The sequence below is a fragment of the Corvus moneduloides genome, chromosome 3, assembly GCF_009650955.1.
Source record: "Corvus moneduloides isolate bCorMon1 chromosome 3, bCorMon1.pri, whole genome shotgun sequence".
NCBI lineage: Eukaryota > Metazoa > Chordata > Aves > Passeriformes > Corvidae > Corvus > Corvus moneduloides.
The window spans coordinates 59,920,160-59,942,452 of NC_045478.1; the positions used below are offsets into that span (position 1 = coordinate 59,920,160).

A 22,293-nucleotide genomic window follows, 5' to 3' on the forward strand; every position below is an offset into this window, starting at 1 on the left:
TTGTTGTTTGTTTTTCAGAACATTTTTTTTAAGGCCTTCACTGAAGACTCTTCCTACAGACTTCTCTCTGGGTTTTATTGCAAGGAGGAAAGGCAGGGGAAAATGCAATGGATGTACAAGGAGAAGGCAAAAGGGAAGGGCATAGTAATTCTAATTAACTTCATCAAGTGAGAACAGTGTTATCTGCAAGTGTTTTTTAGGAAAAGAGGCTTAAATACTAGATTTCACTTTAAAGACATAGGGAGGAACTAAAAAATGGGGGAAACCATCTTGAGAAATTTTGGGTTAAAAGATTTCTAAATACCAGTATAACTGATAGTTTGATAGTTTAGGAAAGCAAATAATTTCTTGTACTATGTAACCACAGGCTGTGTCCACAAGCTGAATATTTACAACTGCCAGCACACTGAGCATCTTTATAGCAGTGGACTTAGTAGGATTGCTTCCTATGTTATTTGTTCAGATTCATCTAGGTTTGTCTGTAATCAGTTTAATCAAAACTGTTTTAATGAAAAGAACCTGGTAGCAAGTTCAATGCTCAGATGTGAGATCTAACCATTACCATTCTTTCAAAACTTCATACTGAAATCCAGTTATTTGGGAACTGAACATTTTCCATTAGAGCAGGGGAAAATTAAGAGTCTGTACGAAAGCTAGATCTAATGGAAATTGCCTAAGAGAAAACCAAGATGTTTGTGAAATGCTCTGATGTGTCCTAAAACATTGCCAAGCTGGGCCTGAATTAGGTGGCTCTGTGTTAGAAGAGACAAGGGATCAATCCAGCTGACAAATAATTAAGTCAGTAATAAGCTGACTTATTCCATAAGCTGGAATGTTTAACCAAGTGCAATGGTTAGCTAACTTTACACAATTTTTGCACCACAATAAGTCATCATTATGCCACGTGTGTACTACATAAATTCCTATCTTCAGAACAATAAGCAGAACAGCATGGTAAAATCTTGGAGCATCAGTTAAACCCACACCGGTATACCAGGAAGACAGCAGTAAACTTACTTTCACCAGCCACATAATTAGCTGGAAAATAGCCTTGCTGTCCATTTGCTAGGCTGCCAAACCACCAGTTATCATTATCTTTGTATAACACTTGGATAATGTCACTGCGATGGATGGTTAGCTCATCTGATCGATGCGCTGTGTAGTCATAAAGAGCCACTACCTAAAAGAGAGATAAGAGCACCACAGCTTTATCACAACCATGCCACAGAGAAAAAAGCGCAACATTCACTTCCTCTTGCAGAAAAGCAGCTGAAACCAAAGCTCCACTTTGGTAAAAGCTGAGGCTGCCTCAAGTTTTGCTAATGGGATCAGGGGTGGTGGGAAAGCAGCAGGAGAGGCAAGATAAAGGACTGTGGGATTGCAGAAATGGTTAAGAACATTGAATTCACTAAGATTAGCTTCAAAACAGCAGCTGTTAGTTTTATAAGCAATTTGCTTGTGAAGCAAAAGGGAAAAAAAAAAAGCTTCATACAGTCACTTTCTCAGAACTGTTACACCACCTTCAGATCCCATTCTCTGTGTGCTCATGAAGCATATGTGTTTGAATAAATACTTCAACAGTATGACAGCTTTAACCAAGGAAAAATTTAATACAAAAAGACATTGAAAACTTTTGCTTTGATCACTCCATTTTTTCTTGTTTTGTTTTGTTTTGCTCAGAAATAAGCATTTGGATGTACAATTTTATAAATTCCTGCAAAAATACATTTATATTACATTTCATGTAATGAATTTATTTGACAGTGAAACACAGTGCAGCTATACTTTTATGAACAAGAGTACTAAGAGTCATCAGCACTATGCATACTGCATATAATAAACTACTAGAAGCCTGATTTCTACCCTGAATATGAAAATATCAAGTACAATTTCTTATTTATCTCCTATGCCCTATGAACAAAAATCTGTCCTAGTGAACTCTGAGCAGAAAAGCACGAAAGGAAAACAAATAAACTGAAAAAATAAGGGAATTACTCACTTCCCTCATCACAAGTGAAGAGCAAAATTATGACCTATTTTACACACAGAGTGCTGCTTCCCTACCTACAATCTTCACCTCATATTTCTCTACAAAATTTTAAGTGGAGGTCAGAAATGGGGATCACTAGGAGCAATAGGAGGGTTAACAGAATTGAAGGAGCCAGCAAAGTTATTTATTACTCATTACTTTTTTATTACTCATGCATGCATTTAAATTTTCGGACGGCTGAATTCCACAGTGCTTTTTATATTTGTATTTCTGCTTTGAGCAAGATGACCTGGGAGTTGTGTGTGTAAAAATATAGCCAATGTCACTTGCATTTCCATAATTCCATGCCACCAATTAAACAGATTAAATCAGTTATGAATGGGAAAAGATGGAAACGATTCTACCACTGTAAATTTTACGTGGCAATTTGTGAGATGGTCAGCACCAAAGAATTAGTAACACCACAGTTTTCAGTAGACAGGAAACTTACCTAAATATGCATTCAGCAGTCCTGAATTTACATAAAGAAGCTAAACAATGAAATGTCCTTTATCATAACTCTCCTCCCTGCATTAGGAAAGCTAACAGTAATTACTGGTGATGCTGGCAGTACAGAAATATGAACTGTAGAACAGAACCAAACTAAACCACACTAATGAGCGCCATGTCCAGTAAGAGGTGCTCTAACAGTGCCCACTTCAGTTAAGCGACAAGTTCATGAAAACCATGAGGTCACTTACAGTAAAAAACCCCCAAACCCAAAAAGGAATGTAGGAATGCAACATTAATTACTTGGCAGCATGAAGAACAATGAAAGGCAGAGCAACAACCACTTTGTTTTGCAGTATCTTTTGTAAGACACTTCTGGTGCAAATTTTGTGTTTTCTTGAAAAAATTACAAAAATTCAGTCACATGGAAACTGCCACAAATAGTTCAAAACATTTAAGCAAGTTCCACTGTCTGCCTCTCTGAAATAAGAAATTAATATACCAATGTGTCCTGTAATACAACTGGTTTAGTAAGCCTGACAATTTAAATAAAATGCTGAAATTGCCACTATATTCTCTGTTGACATATGATCAGAAAAATGACCATAACAGGATATAGGAAATGCACCTCAGAACCAAAGAAGAATGTAAACCACTCACAATTACACCTAAAGCAGTGGACTTACTTCTGGTGTGACACTCAAAAATTTGTGAAGTTCTATTTGGGTCCAAGTCCAGGCAAAAAATAAAAAAATCTATATTCAACAAAATTTTACGAAATTATTTTTCAAGATTGATATAAACCCAGCAGTAATGTAGTTATCCAGTTATGAACGTCTTTGTAAGAATTACAAAATCTACAGTAGGAAAAATAATGTCCTTGGGATCATGCTAAAAAAAGGGCACGCTTTCTAAAGCAGATACAGCGTAACAGGTACAGAACATATTGCAAAAAATTACATAATACTTACTGTCTCTTGCCCGGGTGGACAACTGTTTCCTCCTCCCACTCCCAACGCAGTCAGGCTGTCATAATTCTAGAAGAATAAATTATTTTAAATTTTAATATGAAACATTTTGCTAAATTACAATTGTTTTTCATTTCTCCTGTAAGGCAGTAAGAATTATCTGCAACAAAATGCTTTTTATAAAAAAGAAAAAGCAGAAGTGATGTTAAGCAACACTGAGTAATATTGGCTATTGGTTGGTAGATGTTTAGAAGAAGATATTAAATTTTTCAAGTATGTACACCGCATTAAAGACACAACTGGGCTAATGACTATGCAGTCCAAGCTTGTTTGCATTGCAAACACTACAGCAGACATTTAAGAAGTTGTTGCAGTGAACTTTACCTCTGAACCAGTATGCAAAAGATGCCACTTCCATATAATGAAGAATTTCAGGTTGGTCTTAATAACCAATACTTTCCATTTGATTCTAATTGTTCTATCCTTACCACTTGCTCTTCAGACTTTCAATGAATTCAAAAAAATAATAGGTATATAATGCAATAATCAGGATAAGCCTGCACCTTAAAAAAAATTAATTTCTGTAAAATAATAGAATGCTTAAACTGAAAGAAGATTCAGAATAATTACTAAAATTAGCAGAGGAACGACAAACTAGGAAACAAAAAGGAAGAGCTGGAAGTCCTTTGCTGGTATTACTTATTTTTTTTCCAATGGTCTATCTTCACCAAGGGAAACCAGTTTCCCCTCAATTTTGTGTGCATTAAAGGATACATGCTACCATACAGAATAGAAATATTACACAGCAATTAAAATATTTTAGAAGAGTCAAACATGTGCTTTGTGAAGTCAACATTTCCACCTCTAACAGATATACTGCGTTATAACTCTTTTAATTTGAAAATTTTAATCCAACATACTTCATCTTTTTCATATTTTACAGCCACTCCTTTATCTGTCTTTTTCATGAACTTCTTTATCTTACTTCTGCTTTTAAAAAATATATCTAAAATGTATTGTTCTTTTTATTTTCAACGTTTGGTTTGGTTTTTTTTTTTTTTTTTATTATGGTGGTCCTAGGAACATCATTACAAATTACAGAGAAAATCCTTGCAAATCCTCAGTAGAATAAATGCCATTCTTGAAAACAGGGACTCTTGCCCTCAGTGTTGTTTTAATAATTTAGTTGAACTTATCCCATATGGGAAAGAAATCACTGACTGTCCTGAACTCCATCCAGCCTCCAGATTGTTTTGGTACTGTCTCAGTAGTTACAGACACACACAGCAATTACAGATGAACTCAGTACAAAAGTGAACAGTTGCACTCATTTTTTATCATCTACCCAAATATCTAAGCCTACCACCTAAAGAGTTCTGAATAATTATGTACATGCACAGAAGGAAAAAAAAAAGTGTAACTGCCTGATTTGATAAACAAATTTTGAACAAAGACTGGTGGAGCTGCAGTTCAGAGTACACAGCTTGTTCAGTGGTCTATTGGTAGTCAGCACTGCAGTACAGGTTTCAGCTAATTCTCATTTTCCATTCTCAAGGTTAAGAGAACTGTGCAGGCAATGTGCTTAGCCTGTGGGATGGGAGTGCCTCCTGTTGCTCAAAAATGATTCATCAGAATTATTAGCAGTATTATTTAGGTATCTAGTTCAGGTACTCATATTGCCCCATTATTATGTCTCAATCTGTCTCTCTCTTTTTTTAATAAAGTATTTATGTGGCTCTCAAACACTTGAGAACAGCTTGAAGAGAGCAAGCTGTGTGGAAATAACAAGCTAAAATCTATGAGTCACCCTGAGACTATGCTGAATGTTCTCAGACACTGCCTTAAACTTTTAAGGCAACAACAATCCAAAGAGGTGCCTCTTAAAGAAGTACTCTGAGTATGTCACCGGCTGCACACACATCTACCTCCAGCTGTGCAGGGCAATTGCCACGGCTGCCTACCACAAACACAGCTACTGCAAGGCAGCAGAGCTGCCTCTGGTGTGCCACGCCGTTCTTCAAGTAGTGTCAACTACCAGTTACACCACAAGAAACACAATAAAAACTACCGGCCTTTCGGCTCAGAAACATAATTTTTTAAATGCTGTGTCACAAGATTAAGGCATATTTTCAGGATTTCAAAAAAGCAACAGACATACTAAATGGTATGAATACATCATTCTTAATACAATATTAATGCGTCCTTTTTTTCATGCAGGATGGAAACTAGCTAATCCTTTTCTTGCACTGAAACAGATGTGGGGCTACAGCTATGTTCCGAGGAGTTGGTCTTTTTGGGAGGCAGACCATCTGTGGGAAACAGAAACAAAATGCTTGCTGAAAAAGTGTGCCATGTCACACTGACTGTGGTTGAACAAAGCTCTTAGGAGCTTTCAGCATTAAGGAACATCCTCAGTGGAAGATAAATAGATCCATCAGTTGATGCAGAGTTCTAGACCATGGAGTATCACACTGGTTATCCATGACTGACCCACTTAGGTACCCTTGACATTTCTAGCTCAAACCAAACAAAAATGTTTCAAGATGCTGATACAAAAGAGAACACTGTAAGTGAGAGTAACCTGATACATTGTTGTGTCAAGTTTTATTGATTCCTGATAATAGCCCTAATTAAAATGTTTACAGCTTCTTTTTAATGGGTCAGTTTCTGTGATTGCTCAAATGGAGGTTTTGCTTTTTTGATGCAGATGTATAGCGGCCAACAGGATTTGGGCATTAGATAGCACTCATTCCCTTAGGAGAAGGAGCACTGAGTAAGAACAAGAGATGTATCTTATTGCTGCATTTTCTGTAAAAATCTCAGCATTTCCTTTCTACTACTGAACCAATATATTTCAATTACTGCAATATCAAAATGTAAAGAAGGAAATATTGGAAAATGTAGAGTCTAATGATTCATTTAGTTTCATATGCTTCCTCCTTATATGTAAAGATATTCTTCATTGTAACAGAATAAATATACAGATTAAGTCCCACTTTAATTAACTCTTAATAACAACACTTGGAAAAAAAGCTTTTCTAAGATTAATTTTAGGCAGACACTACACATACCGAGGTGAACCCCAGTGTGTATGCCCACAGGGCCAAAGCCACCCTCCCTCCTTTTCCCATTAGCGACAGACTCAGGGACATGAAGGACAAACATCTATTTCCTGGACCCTTGACAGCAGCACTGCTTCCCTCCACTCCACCTCCCCATAGCTGCTATCTGCCAGAATGGAAGAGAAACTGGGAATATTACATATGCAAACACCCCAGAAAAGACACAAGAAATGTGTGTTACAGCTTCTCTTGTCTGTCTAGCAAATCTGTGCCTCACTGTGTAATAGCCAACATTCTGAGACTATTACCTTTCGGGGGTTTGTTTTGCTGCAGCTTTTGGTTTATGGTGGTTTCTTGGTTTGGTTTCTTCTAAGGAGAAAAAGTAAGAAATTAACTCACAGAGCTTAATTGAAAACCCCTGGTTGGCTTAAAAGGTAATATTTAAAACATTTTAAAAATTCTACAGAATAAATCTGAGATTTTGCTCCATTGTTTTCCTTTTTCCTTAGGAACCCATGGGTTAGAAATTTACTTAATTGTCTCCTCCCCTAAGAATGCTATGCAATCTCTTTATTCCAGTAAGTGAAGTTTTAAATTAAATGCTAAATAAGATGAGGCTTAGAAGAAAGCAGCTCAATACTGTTAGCACTTTTGTATTCTGTTCTCATCTTCTGGTCCAATGCAGGTGCTAGCTCGGGACATCTAACTACAAATTTAGTCTATGAGAAACAGAAGTACAAATATTAGTATTAATAGCTAAATTAAAATTATGCTAAAAGTATCAATTGGCAAGAATGATACACTCTTCTTCAGTCATAACTAATCTGTGTGGAGACGCTGTACAGCTCCTTAGGCTTCAGATGACTACAATCCTGGTTTGATTACAGTCCTGCAATATTCAATAAGCATGGGAATCTCTAATTTGTCTAGACAAAGAAAGGACCAAAACTGCACCAGGCTGCACTTTATTGAAACCTGAAATGTACAAATAGAAATCAGAAATGCAAACACAGCTGCTGTAGTAAAACCTACAAGGATTAAAAAAAAAAAAAAAAGAGAAAAGAAAAAAGGGAAAAAGATCAATTGAGAAGCATGTGAAATACTCCAACTCCTGAAATGATTCAAAACCTCTTCAACTATTCTGCCATTTCTAAATATGCTAGGTTTTGATACTAATTGCTCAATTAACCTGCACTTACATGTATTAATGCATTTATAATAGAAGAAGTAACAAATATATTCAAAACCTTAATTTAGCCCTCTCAGAAAAAACTATTTTAAATTAGCTGCTACCTAGCATTTCACAAAACAGTTGATCCTGGAAATGTCTATCAAGATTGCTGTGGTGGAAAACACTATAGTACTGGTTGAACAATTTATATTTTTCCCTAAAAAATTACATATTGATGGTTAAAAATTTGAAAACATGAAAACAGGAATCATTTAGCAACTAATACAACTGCAATGTAAAACCATGCTTTCAAAATTTCTTGGTGAATCCTATGTACCTTACAAGCTTTCCACAACTGTCTTAACAGATTCTGTTAAAAAAGGTAGGTCCAAAAAATCCTAAAGCAGTCCAAACAAAACCCCAAATTAACTGTGAAACAGCTATAAATTACCCAAGTTAATTTATGTCCATTTATAACATTTCTCTCAAAACTTAAAATAGGTGCAGTTACAACAGAATATTAAACCATGGCATTCTGTCCATGGGTGTAGGAGGATTAACATCTCCAGTACAACAGGCCCAGCTTCATAGACACACAAACGCATTCAGTATTCAGAAGCACCACTTGATCTTTCTTCACTAGTTTTTCCACACATTTTGTGTTTAATACAGGTTCATCAAATGTATAGTTGCAACTAATAGCATTTACAGATTCTGTTGGATTTTTATTTTATTTATGGTGATCAGGAAACCAGAAACAAAGAGAAGAACAAATATAATTAGTAGAAGTTTACAATCAATATTTAATAGATAAGCAATTAAGTAAACAGAGGATAGCTGTGATTTCACTTTTTACAAGTATGAGTAAACAATGAAAACATGGTGCTGCAAAGAGAATTTAATTCCAAGGTATTGTCTTAGCTTTTCTCTCACCTACTTATCAATGCCTGTTTTCTTAGTAAAAATAAAAAAACACAGGAGTATGATTTTATCTTATTTATTTCTAAACAATAAGTAAAAGTAATCATGAAAAAAATATAAAGATTTGATTTGCAGATATCTGATCTTACTACCAGCTGGTCACAGCATAAACTAATTTGGCCATGTAGACAATTGGTTTGAAGATACCTCTTTTTTGAATAAAGACAGGATAAAAAAACCCACGTCTCTACAATGAGAACTTGTGAATAATGACATTTTATAGTTAAACATCAATTTAAAAAAAATGCAAAGAGAGAATTCCTTACCGTCTGTAGTCTACCCAATAGTGTTCGACTAAGAGGATTTCCTACTGGGCTGAAGCACCCTGTGAAAAGAAAAGGCTGTGAATTTTCTGCTTGTTATCCTTTTTCCATCGAATAAACCATTTTATTTTAAAATCATTATGTTAGCAGGGTATGTTTGACAAAATTCTAATGAAAAGCAGCAGCATCTTTCAGTCACAACTATGCATCCTTCAGTCGGGAACAGTTGGAGGGTTTATTTAACTAACAGACCTGACACAAGGTTAACTAATCCAATATTTCCATTCAAATGATTTGGAGAAGTAGCTCAAGCTATGTCCACATGCCACCTCGTGCTCAAAGCTGACACTATTATCTAGGCTGTATTGCTTTTCTCTTCATTGAATTTCCAAGTAATGCATACAAAGTTTTCCAACAGAAATGATCACAAAAACTCACAAAGGAATTACTTCCTTATTTTATCTGAAAGAATAACTATTCCTATTCAGTAGTTCCCTTTGATCATCAGAGTTTCTATCACAACACATCTTGCTGTTTATTTTATTCACTCTCTACATAGCGCACTTGAACAAGTACTTGTAAATTCTTTTCTTTTCAGACTATTATGTTAACTACTAAGCTTAGGAAAATCCTTTTATCATCTATGGATTTATCTTTTTGTTATTGGTCTCCTCAGCTGTATACTTAAGAAAACATCTTAAAAAGAAAAGACACAAAAAAATCTGAAAATCGTTGAACATGACAGTGAAAAATGCTACCGCATCATTGAAGAACAGTTTCTCAAGCACAGAAATGCCAGGCAACACAGAGTTAAGCTCACTGGAATTTCTCTGTGAGACACTAGCTTTGAAACAAGTTTTGTTTTTAAAGAGAAATAAGTTCTGAAAACTCATTTTCATTTGCCACACCAAAAGCCTGCTTTCGAGGAGTCCAGTACCTGAATAAAGTGGACTTTTCAGATTCAGACTCCCATGTACTGGCAGAGCTCCACAAGGAAACTTGCACAGCTCCATCTATAATACACTTTCTAAAGCCTAGTGGTTTTGACTTTCACAGGAAGTTTACTCATAAATGCTTAATCATTAAGATATTTAGACATTTCTAACTAGAATAAAAGCTGCAAGCTCAAATAACTGTAGTTAAACCATGCTCCTGCAAATCTGCATGCAACTGATCTCCTACTTGTGAGAAGTCCTAAACACATGCAATAATGGATTATTTAGCTTCATGTATGAATTAAAAACATTTTGATCTTAATAATTTCAAAAAATCTTGCATAAATTCTGAAATACTTTTTTTTGAAAGGCTTAATTTGCTTTTATTACTTTTTCCCACCTCTTTTAAGAAGAAGAAAGAGATGAGAATGCAAACAGTTTTCTGAATTCAATCCATCCTTGAAGACAGTAGTCCTGAAGGCAACCTTTTTTCAAATAAGCTATTTGCTAAAACATTTGTTCAGTACTAACCAAAAGTCAGTGGGGATATTACTCCTATTGATATTGTTATCTACATATTCAGAAAGCCAGAAAACCAGATGCTACAGAGATGATAGTACATATGGATGTATTGTCACATACACATGTTGTATCAAGTCTTTGAATAAAAAACAAACAAACTGAAAATCAATAAAACGTCTGCATGATAAAAAAAATTTATTTTTAAGATGGCCAATTTGAGCATGGGAATGTTGTGCCACTTTACACAAACCCATACTAAGATAAAAGATATATAAAATATTTGATAAAAACAATTGCTTGTGTATAAAAATATTCAAGTTTTAATTAAAAACAACACGAATCTGCATTTTTATCATTTCCATTATTGACCTTCTTATTTTTCTAAGGAAAACACACATTACTTCCAAGCGCTCCTGGACTGTAGGTTTATGGATGTGAGTACTCCTGTGCAGCCTCTATATTCAGCTGCTTATCAGGAGAAAACTTTATGGTTAGACTGATATTCCCAATTAAGCCTCAAAAAGGGCAGCGCAGACCTGCTACGCTGCAAGCATAGGACAGAGACAGATATGTAACTCAGAGATATAAGGAGTGCTGTATGGAATTCTAGAAGCTGGCACTGGTTCAGACTCGGTGTTTTCCGTGACTAGAAACAAAACAAACAGAAAATTCTTATTACTTTGCTTAAGGTGTAAACAGACCACAGCACACCTGGGTCCAAATACTCCATGAACATGTCTATTGGTTACCCCAAAGTAGTCTTTAGTGTTATCTTGTTTTTAGTTATCAAGCATTCCTTTAGTAGCCCCTACATTCAAAATGGCCATATTAAAAAACCCCAAGAAACAAAACAAACCCAAACCAACAAAAAAAACCTGCTCAAATCTTCCCCATTCACAAAACAAGCAAGCAAAGGAATATACATCTCTTCTTCCCCAAATGAGGCAGTAGAATTTTAAAGCAATGTTACACAGCTATGGGCTTGATATGGTTCCATCCTTGATGAAGCATGTAAATGACATCAAGCAGGTGTGACTAACAGCCTCAGCAGTGCTTGCTTTGATTCTCTCTCATCCAGGCTGTACACGCTTTTCAACAACCACAGTGAAACTGAGGTCCAGATTCCCGAAGGACATTGCCACTTGATCTAAAAATTAAGTTTACAGGACACCGTGACCTGCTGGGACTCTCACTTAGTCTGAGCTTATAGAAAGGTCATTAAATCCCTTGTAAGGTCAAGCCCAAAACCACCCCCCCCCCCCAACACCCAGGGTAATCTAGACTGTCCTTTCTTAAGGAAACTCCAGAATCACAAATGGAAAAGCATTTTTATTGATGCAGATGTTTTATGTGAACTCTCCAACAATATTCTTTCTTAACACATCTGCTGTCTTCACCTTCCAAATAATATACATCTTCAGAAGCTAATCTCTATGAAAGTATCAACATTTGAATCATTGCATTTCCTACTACTCTACATTGATTCTTCAGCAGTTTCCTTTATACGGAATTTTACATAAGAACATATTATTTCTAGGAGAATTACTGTTAATGTCTAACTGCAATGTTAGGCATCTCAAGATGATAGATGCTAATGCTTCTCCTCAAATGCTCTGAATTTTCACATTGACACAATTTAACAGCAGGAGAGCTCTTCTTTAGTGCCCACATAATCCTATTGTTACAATTATGTCCTGAGCCCACCTTTAGGGAAATGACTTCCAAAGAACTGGTTTGAAAAACAATGTATCTGTCTACCTTGAAAGGAGTCTGAAACTGTGGTAGTTTCCTGTACAATTTGAACAGTGAACTGAAACAGTTCCCCTTGGTCACTTCTGCTAATATATTCTTTGCCAGTATAACTGCAACTAAAGAGAAGACAGAAGCCATGCACTTGTCCAAAATGTGTCTGTACTACCAAGTCCCCAGTTTTATTGCATGCTTTCACTGAAAAGCTGCCATCTGCTCTAGATAAACACATTAGTGTGAGGTGATCAAATTTTAAATAGTTGGACTGAAATGCACAAAGTAGGTGAGTTCACTTCCAAACAGACTTGACTTATATAGAAATTGATATGGTAACAGCAAGAGTGCCCCAGAATAGTACTTGTAATAATTAAGAACACCCCCTTTCAAATAACAGCATCTTTAGTGATTTTATTTGTTTTAAACTAAAAGCATAAGAGGCAGAACAGGGAAAGAAGTCTTTCTAGGGAGTCACATAATTCCACTATTACCCTACTGGACTGTCTACAACCACACAATGTGAAATGTTTCTGTGAAAAAATGCTCTTTTTTAAAAGGCTTAGATAGCATTCATTACAGAACTCTTGCTTTAATGAACTTTTTGAAAGAACGTTTTTTCTCACTTTCTGAAATGCTCTTGATAAATCAATTTTTTAATTACTAAAGGTATTTGAGCATAATAAATCTCTAAGGATTTCAGTCACATGGAATCTATAGTTAATGAAATCATCCAAAAGTTCATCCTGGAAAATTCTCAGAAAATCACAGAACAAAGGACAAATTTACATCTAAGGAAACTGAAAAATGTTAATATTCAGACATTTCTGTGACAAACACCTCTAAAGCATGCAGAGAGAAAAAAAAAATATCTTACCTACTCTAGTTACACATTATTCTGTTTTTAATGGAGTTTTACTTTAGGTTTATACTAATTGCTAATGTCCCAAAACCCACAAAAATCCTGGAAGACATGAAAATAAACAATGCCTCTAGGAAATGGTATTTCTTGTTACAGAAATTCTTATGAATTATATCATGGTTGCTCTTGCAACACAGTGTAGTTAAAATACACCCAATTAAATAACAAACACTGGAAAAAAAGTCAAGTCACATATGAGATGAGTATGTGTCGATCAGCTCATTCCTCTCCCTACTCATCTGCGTCTTTAAAACTTTTTCCAGTAAACGGAATCGTGTTTTCAGCACAGTCGCCGAGTCAAAAGTATGATCTTTGTCACCAAAGGATCTTTTAGAATGCAATATAATCTCTACTTTAGGTTTCAAAGGAAAGTTTTAAGGTTTCAGCTATTTCTGCAATTTCATTTTTCAAGCTATGTATAATGTAAGGGAATTAAGGTAATTTTGTAATGATCTAAATATATATTAATCTTCCCTCGAAGACTTTATCCTCAAACCAATTATGCTCTAACAGATCAAGCAGAATTCATTAAATAAAAATACTGTTTATATATTGGGTAAGAACGTGTTTTCCTTTATTTAAACACAGGATCACAAATACATTTAGAACCCACCACAAACATTTTCAGACACAGTTCACACAAAATGAAAGGAGTGGATGCACCTACGTAACACAAGCGTATCTTTTTGTTTCACCAGCAAAGCAGATGTTTCAAAATATCCACTGCTGTAGGTGAAAGCCCACTTCCAATTCTGCTCTACATAACTTAGTCTAGCACCTTTGGTTTTGAAGATATTCCAGACTGAATAAGAGAATTGATAGGACCAAAGTGTATTGAAAACTATTTCAATGAAGTTTAATCTGTATCATGGTGACAGGACAAGAGGAAATGGCCTCAAACTGCATTGGGGAGGGTCAGGTTAGACACCAGGAAGAATTTCTCCATGGAAGGGGTTGTTAAGCATTGGAATGGGCTGCTCAGGGAGGTGGTGGAGTCATCGTCCCTGGAAGTGTTTAAGAAACTACTGGATGTGACACTTAGTGCCATGGTCTAGTTGACAAGGTGACTCTTGGTAAAGCTAGAGCTCAACGACCTTGTAGGCCTTTTCCAACCTAAACAATGCTGTGATTCTGTGATCTTGCAAACCCCTTAAAATGTATATGCTCAAAATAGACAGTTCTCACATGCCGTATTTAAGGGTACATACGAAGGCGCTGTGATGGCAACATTACTGAATGCAAAGGTCTCCTACAAACACCCATTACCTCTTGCAGGGTATTCTGCACTGACAGAAGTCTACTCAGTGTCAGCCCATGCCATTACTAGCACTCTCCTTGTCTTTTCCCCACCTTTTGCTTCTATCAGAGCATCTGGAAAAGGTTGAATTATCTCCTCAATGTCATTCTCATTTTCTAAGTGGGATTCCAATTAACCTAAATCTATCCACTTAAACCCAAAAATCTACAGGACAAATAGAATCCCTCTGTTTACTGTCTCACTTTTTGTAAGTTATATAGAGAAATTTCTGATTATTTATTTTGCCAGTTGGATATGAGAGCTGTTTATATGCTATATACGCTTCAGAAAAATGAGAGACAGAAAAGCTCTGGCAGCTCTACTGCCGCCAGACAACACTCCGCCAGTTAGTGCAGACTAATTTAGATGGCAATGACAAAAATCCTAAAGCATAAAAAACCTCAAATCCACCCCACCTTACCCTCTCCAAGCTAAGCTGAAACAGCTGTGCTGATAGGTGGAAAAGCATAGCTTATTTTTGTTTCCCTTCTCCATCCCTATTAATGCAATAAAAACTTGTAAATTAACAAAATAATCTTGGGAAATTATGTCAATAGATCGGGCTTGGTTTGCCATTCAAAACACTACACCATATAGAAAAAGCCTGTGCATCAGGATAAGCTTTCAATAAAAAAGTAAGTAATGTTTGCCTTTTCAACCAATTGTTCACTTAACACTGGTACTAAAAGGAGTTATCTAGAAAAATAACTCTAGGGAGTTACACAATTCAGAACCATGCAGCTCCAAACATTGTGCTGCAGCTTCTTTAACACAACATGCAACTTCCCAGTGGATGCCCCAACTGCAACTGCTAGGAGAACCCTCCGTTCTCAAACCACGAGCAAGTCATGGTTTTCCTGAAGTGAGAGACACAAGTGGTCTAGTGTGCTTTAACAGAGTAACTTCCTTCTCCAAGAAGTGATACAGTTCCCTCCAGCTAATGCATCTGGTTGTGTCTGATTCCACAGCCCAAGTGACCAAGTAGTTTGTCCTTGCAGCAGAGTTAAATGAACACTGGAGCAGTGGAACAGAGCAAGGCTTAAATTCACACCTGTAGATCCACAGAGAGATACCTTTGCTGTAATATCCACCAATTCCAATCCTCATGTAAGAGACCTCAGAATCAGACAGCATCAACATGAAAACACTATGCTTCTGGCAGTGCCAGATCCCACAACATAATTATATCTCTCATCAGCCGAAAGAATGCATAGAGATACTCATTCAAGTTTAGCCATCATTTTCATTGCTGGTTCAAGGTATACAAGGACACATACATGTGTTTGCTCTGAGAATAATCCTCCAGGAGGAGGACTATAGAGATACTGGCTTTGGGTTTCATTTGAAAACATATATTTTGTACTTAGGCACAATGAACAGGCTGAATTTGGCCCCTATTTACAAAAAGCACAATGAAGTGAAAACTATTGCATCACAAAAACAATTAAAAAATCCAACTTTTTAATTAGAGATTAAAATCAAATACATTTAGCAGCCTACACACCCACCTAATTATTTCTGAGTAATCTTATCAAACCATCATCTTACATTTTTCTTGCAAATGTTAAGTTTCTACAGTACCATATATAAACAACGCAAGTAGTAGCACGTGTCCCAAGCATTCTTTTGAAGTAAAGAACATTTATTGAATTCATGCTAATCAGGAATGTGCTAATTTACGACAACTTCTAACATGACATCACAATGGCAGTAGATACTGAAAATGAGCAGAGGTTACAGTATCCAGTTGCTTCTTTCTACAACATAGAGAACAGAAAGTGATTCTATAGCAAACATCAATAAGCCTGCATAGATACCATCAGCTTTCTGAAATCAGATTGGCAGCATTATTTACAAGTTTTAGATAGCAGATAAAAAAGATGTAAGGAAAATGCAGACTATGATGCATTCTTTGTATTAATAAGAGTTATTTTTCTTCTAGTGCTGCAGATATCCTGAGAAAGTCATTATTAGTTTTGCTAAGCTCACCTGGACTATTTAAAAGCAAAAAAAGTAAAGTAAAATTGAAAAGAAACTTATTTTGTGTTCTATTACATGTAGTTTGTGGTGCTCCCTATCAAAAAATACTTCATGAAATATAAAAACTGCAGTCCCTTGGAGCTGTAAATGCCCAACACTGAAGTAGCAGTGAGTTTAGTAATAGTTTGAGTTTAGTAATAGTTTTGCTTCTACTTTAACTTACCCTCCCTGAATCAGAGGAAATTGAGGTTTTAAGCAGGATTTATGATTATGTTTTCTAAAAATATGTAGTACAGTTAAATTTTATTTATTAATACAGGTAATTCCTATGTAATACAGTTAAATAGACTTTATCTGCAACTCTCGAAGTGTCTTATGACCTCATGACTCTACTCATGTCTTTAAAAAAATGTATTTGACTGCAGATAAAAGGCAAAGAATGAAAATTATGCAAGGAAGGAAAACCAAGTAATTTACTTCGCATGGTTCTTCCCACAACAGAAATTCAGCAATGGCTAGTTACTCCCAGTAACTTACATCAAATTAGCCTGCCGTTCCACAAGTGAAAAGATGTAAGAAAATATGCTTGCAATACCACAAATACTCTTTAAAATCAGCAATTTTTTGCAATGCAAAGTCTTGTCAGCTAAGTAAAAACAACCACTTACTGCATAAACTATTGAATTTCTGTATTACCGAGTAAGCCTCACAATGTCACACCACATCTTGACTGGAGAAAAAAAAACCACTTTAAATCTTGTAACTGCTTGAAGAACTTATGTAGCATTTTCCTAACATTTACACTCAGGGTAGAATAGTATCACCAACATCATCTGCAATATGCTGGAAAAAATAAGTCAGCTTGATATTTCAGGTCTTTATCATGACCAGAATAGCCACTACTTTCTCTATGACATTAGCACTTTCAGCCAGTACTGAATAGTAATTTTGACAAATTATTACCAGAAAATTCCATGAAATAGACAAACAATTCATACCTTATCAAACCTGAAAAATGCAGGACCATTGGCAGACACTGTATCAGGAAACCATTATATAAGATTTTTAATTTGGTCTCAAATCAAAAGAGTAAGGAAAAAAGCTCATGACAGACACACTTCTTACTGTATATTCAGAATTAGAAGATCATGTCTTTAAAATACACCCCCGAGTTTAATTTCCATTTTTTAGATTAGAAATTAGACTGGTCAGATATTTCACGAAAATATGTCTGTGGTAAAACCAAACTACCCCATGAGAGCTTTCCCACATGCATACTTCTGAATTTTCAAGACAATTTATGAACTACTTTAAGAAAGAGTTTTTCTATGTATCAGTGCTTAGAACATGTATGAATAACTAAGCCCTTTCCAATTAGTATCCAATTGTATAGGGAAATATAATAATGGCCTGCAACCACTTTGGTAACAAAATCTGAATATAGTTCCTTGCAAATAACACATGACAAAGCACTTGAGACTAATATTGGTATCATCTGTTACAGAAGAAAATATACTGAAATATTAAGTCCAACATTAAAGCAACACATTGGATATCCAGCTGGGCACAGATTTCAATGATGTTGATTTTTCAGTTTCCTTTACCTACAAGGTCTTCAAAGTCCTCTAGAATGCAACACCAACCTGTTACTGCTTTTATAGCAGTGGATTTTTTGAATGTTTAGGTCTTAGGAGGGGAATATGCAAAAAAAAATAAGCATGGAAAATGTTTGCAATGAACATAATTAGGAAGCAATACTCCCTTTCATTTACACAGGGATAAATTTCCTGAGGAGAGGTAAAAGAAGGCAAATTAAGACAGGCAGGTTCATAAAGAGGTGCTGTGCCCAGCTTTGGGCTAAAACCACATTTCTAAAACTCTGGATTATCCTGGAGAGAACAGAATTCTCTCCAAGGTTCAATCAACAACACAAAATGCTGCAGCTGGGATTAGAAGACAGTAAGATTTTCCATTATCTCAGTTGCAAGCCAGAAAGTAAAAGTGACAGTTCTATCCAGTGAATTTGTATCTTATTTGTACAGGAATTTTGCAAGCAAGACTATTAGCACAGCAAGTTTAAAAATGTAAACACAAATATTAATGAAAATTAAATTCTGAACGACTGAAAAAAGAAATATCATTTGACTAAATATTTTTTACAGTATCATGAAATAAATTTGATTAAGCACTTAATCCAATACCATACCAGCTTTTTTCACATCATCACACAGGTAGTGCCAAACTGTTAAAAACTGCAGTACTTTAACATGTAAGCTTCATTATATGACCCATCCTCTCTGGTTTGACTACCAGTTGCAGCTAAAATCACTACTGACTACGCTCATACAGCATCTCCAATAACCCAAAACCCAGACAAAAGCAGCAAGTGCTAAGTTTTCATAATCATAAGTAAGAGGAGAGTGATTAAGGTCTGAATATTCAAGGACAAGAAGTTCTCCACAGCCTATTCTGAAAGGAACCACCCATTTCTATACATTATGCGTTGTAAATAATATCAGAGTTTCTTTAAAACTGACTTCATCAACAACCGCTACAAACATCTGTTTCTTCAAAAGGACCAAACAACTGAAAAACAGAAAATTGTCTAGTAACACTCTTAAGTTTGGAAGTCTCAAAGCATATGTCTTAATAACCATGTTCAGTAGTTCAAACTTCCTAGATGGTTTTTGCACACGCTTACGTGCCAATTATTAACTCAAGAACTGGTGATACAGACAACCCTGGACACACCTTGTTCTCTTTGAGTGATTCCTGGAACTTACTCTGAAAATTATTTGTTTTGGTAAGAGAAGCTGATTTGCAGGAAGAGCCTTAATTGAAACCACAATTTCAATTGCTGAAGATCCTTTACATGTGTGAGTAGCAAAAAAAGATGGAAGTTTCCTTTATGTTCTGTACAAGAAGGAAAACAAATTTTCAATAAAGTACTGTTACCAAGGTACACATGATGTGGTATATTATAGATGTGCATCAGGTGGGCACTACACTCCAAATTTTGCACATAACAGAAGAACAATTATATTTCTTCTCCTCTTGTTGCTGTTTTTTATGCAGAAGCAGCCAAATCTGAAGCAAATATAATTGGGCAGAACATATATTATATGAGATTGAACTGCTGGACATGACAGGTGAAAAGGTATCACTAATTAATCAACATGTATATTCAGAACTTGTGTTTTGAACTATTCCTAAAATGAAAATTTCCAAGAACATGCTTGGAGTCCTTACAGGAGAAAAGTATCAACACAGGATAAGCAAGTTCTTCAACTAGCTCTGTTACAACATTCTCCTGAACAAGTAGAAGAGGTGACATCTCACAGACACCTCCTCTGAATTGAGACAGTCACAAAAAACCCCCCACTTTAAGGACAGGACGATCCTTTTTTACTACAGAGGTGAACTCTGCTTAAATGTGATTATCCATAAATGAAAACTCAAAGATGCAGGGAGTAGGAAAATGAAACCAATTTAGGGTCTTCAGCTGAAAATACACCTTACAAAGTGAATCTTAATATGCTCTGCAGGTGCATAGTGACAACCAGAAGTTAGGTGAATGAATTTTCAACACACTTTTGCTACTAGGCAATTTGTCACAGCAAAAGATGCTCGATGCATATTTTGAAGGAAGCTCCAATTTTCTGTATTTTATTATTTGGCATATTAGCTGCAGCAGTCTGCTTCCTTTGACCAGTCAGGCTCTGAAAAGATTCCAGGAAGACCTGTATCAACATATGCCATTGCAACACCCTTCAGCTAATCTGTAAAAAACCCCAATCCATAGCACCAGAAGCTAGCATATATAGACAACTGGAGTAGAGATTGACAGGATAGGAAAAGGGGATGTGATATCTAGAATCATAAGGGGATGCTGGAATCAATCTTTAGATGAGCTACAGAGTGTAAAATATTATGTGTCACACAGTTGAGTAAGAGCTTTCTGCAAAGGGACTGTCCAGCAAGCCAGAACAAAGCCTGGGGTCAAGTGAGCAGGGGAGACTCTAAAAGGTTTTCAAATTTGCGTGTCTGTCATTTGAATTTTTTTTCTTTGCCTGGGGAAGTGAAAACTGAAGAAACTGAGCCCTAATTGGAAAACATGAGAAAGGAACCTCTGCAATCTCTTCCTTCACTGAGTGCCACAGGTTGCAGAGAACACCCAAATACAAGTTTTCAGAAGCAGAGTTTTAAAAGAATTCTAGCACTTCATTTGAGGCCAACAAGCAATGAGTCACTGTTCCTTACAACCTCCAGCAAGCAAGAAAGTGAGCTAACAATGAGCAGACAGGCTCCCAGTGAAGCTCTCATTTCATCTGCATCAAGGCAGCACATTGAGGCCAGCTCTGTATATAACGGCAAACTACTGTGTGACAACAGCAACATCTGAGTTACACACCCACAGAGTCTTCACTTCTCTGTACCTGCCTTCTGCTTTGTTAATGCTTTCCCAAGCCACCATCCTCTATCATTAGCTTCTACAGAATCAACATGATCCATATCAAACTGTAATGATCAAACTGCATCACTACCACTGCCCATTGCAGAGCATAATATAGACCACATACACCCGAAGTTAACTTTAAAGGTATTATGTTAGTAGAATGAATCATGTCAGGGAAGTTTGCTGTCACTGAAATTGGTGCTTCAGCAACAACAGTAACAAGTCGTCTAATGAACCCGTGGAAGTTTAGTTGCTTCACACATAAAAATCTATCAACAAAATTAGCAAAGGCTTTTTAAAAAAGTTGAAAAAGTATGCATGTGTACCAAAATGGGATGGATAATATATGTTTAAAACATAGATTTTTTTAGTTTTTAATGTATTGGGTTTTGTTAACTTGTCAAAACCAGCAATGAAATCAAAGTACTTTGGTCTCCTCTTGGGGAGATAGAGGTGTCTCCCTCCTGTGCACCATGGCTGCTACTGGGGTTTTTGCATAGTCCTCCCAGCTCCTCTGGAAATGACAGGAGCAGAAGGACTAGAGCAATACAAGAAGGGATCAATTTCTTCGTTTTCTTCACTCATGTTTATTGCTCCACAGACAGCATCCTTGCTGACCTGAGCTTTCTAATGGAGGAGGGAACTGATACTTTACTGCACAGTCCTTGGCAGAAGGAGTTTCCCCTTTTGTGACCAGCTGAAATTTCAACTAAGCATGTTGTTGTCTCGTGGCTCAATAGACCAAAACTACAGACAAGCTCAGAGTGAAAACAGCTAACAGGACCTCTCAACTTAGGAATTAATTAGATTCAGTTGTTTTAGGATCCACAGAACTGAGAAAGTAAGGGCACACTTAGGCCAAATCACTTTTGGCAGAGACTTTCCACAGTACTACATCACACCCTGATTTTGCAATCTATATCCACTGCTGCCAAACAGAGAGTAATGCTTCATTTAATCCACACCCTTGTATAATTTGGCTGAGAGTACTTCCTTTAGCCTGAAGGCTCAGCAGTAATTACCCTAACATACACCAATTTCAAATAAATATAAATGGTGTTCTTTAGATAAAGTTTTTGGAATCTTCAAAGATTGCTGTTATTGTGCTTTGTATTTAGTGTAATTTTTAGAGAAATATTTTAATTAACTTACCTAGAAGAAACATGAAAAAGAACATATAATAAAGGAACATGTGTATCTTTGATCTCAGTATAAATAATTCTAGCAAGTTTAACTAGAAAATACAAACTCTTCTGACGTTTATAACATTTTATCAATCAGATAGAAGAAACTGGATAAGCAACCTTTTAGAACAGAAGAACTAGATTGTCATTAATGTTAATGGTTATGTCTCTGTGTCTTTACTATTCTGTTGGAACATTTTTGTGGTTAGATGAATCTATTTATACAACTTATGTTTTCAAATTAAAAAATCATTTTTACTATTCATTTTGTAAGTGTAAACACTCAGCTCTTCTACCTTAAAACAAGGTCCTGTACTTGTGCCTTGAGCC

General features: G+C 36.0%; 1 protein-coding gene across 6 annotated transcripts in view; it reads right to left on the reverse strand.

The window, feature by feature from the left end:
* Positions 1-22,293, reverse strand: part of AHI1 (Abelson helper integration site 1) — a 90,086-nt gene that overhangs the window by 15,675 nt on the left and 52,118 nt on the right. For all 6 annotated transcript variants that reach the window (XM_032101802.1, XM_032101800.1, XM_032101803.1 and 3 more), the window contains 3 exons: positions 8,928-8,986; positions 3,451-3,516; positions 1,018-1,180 (listed from right to left, as the gene is read on the reverse strand). In XM_032101802.1, coding sequence (XP_031957693.1) covers positions 1,018-1,180; positions 3,451-3,516; positions 8,928-8,986 — 288 coding nt within the window. The remainder of the gene's footprint in view (positions 1-1,017; positions 1,181-3,450; positions 3,517-8,927; positions 8,987-22,293) is intronic.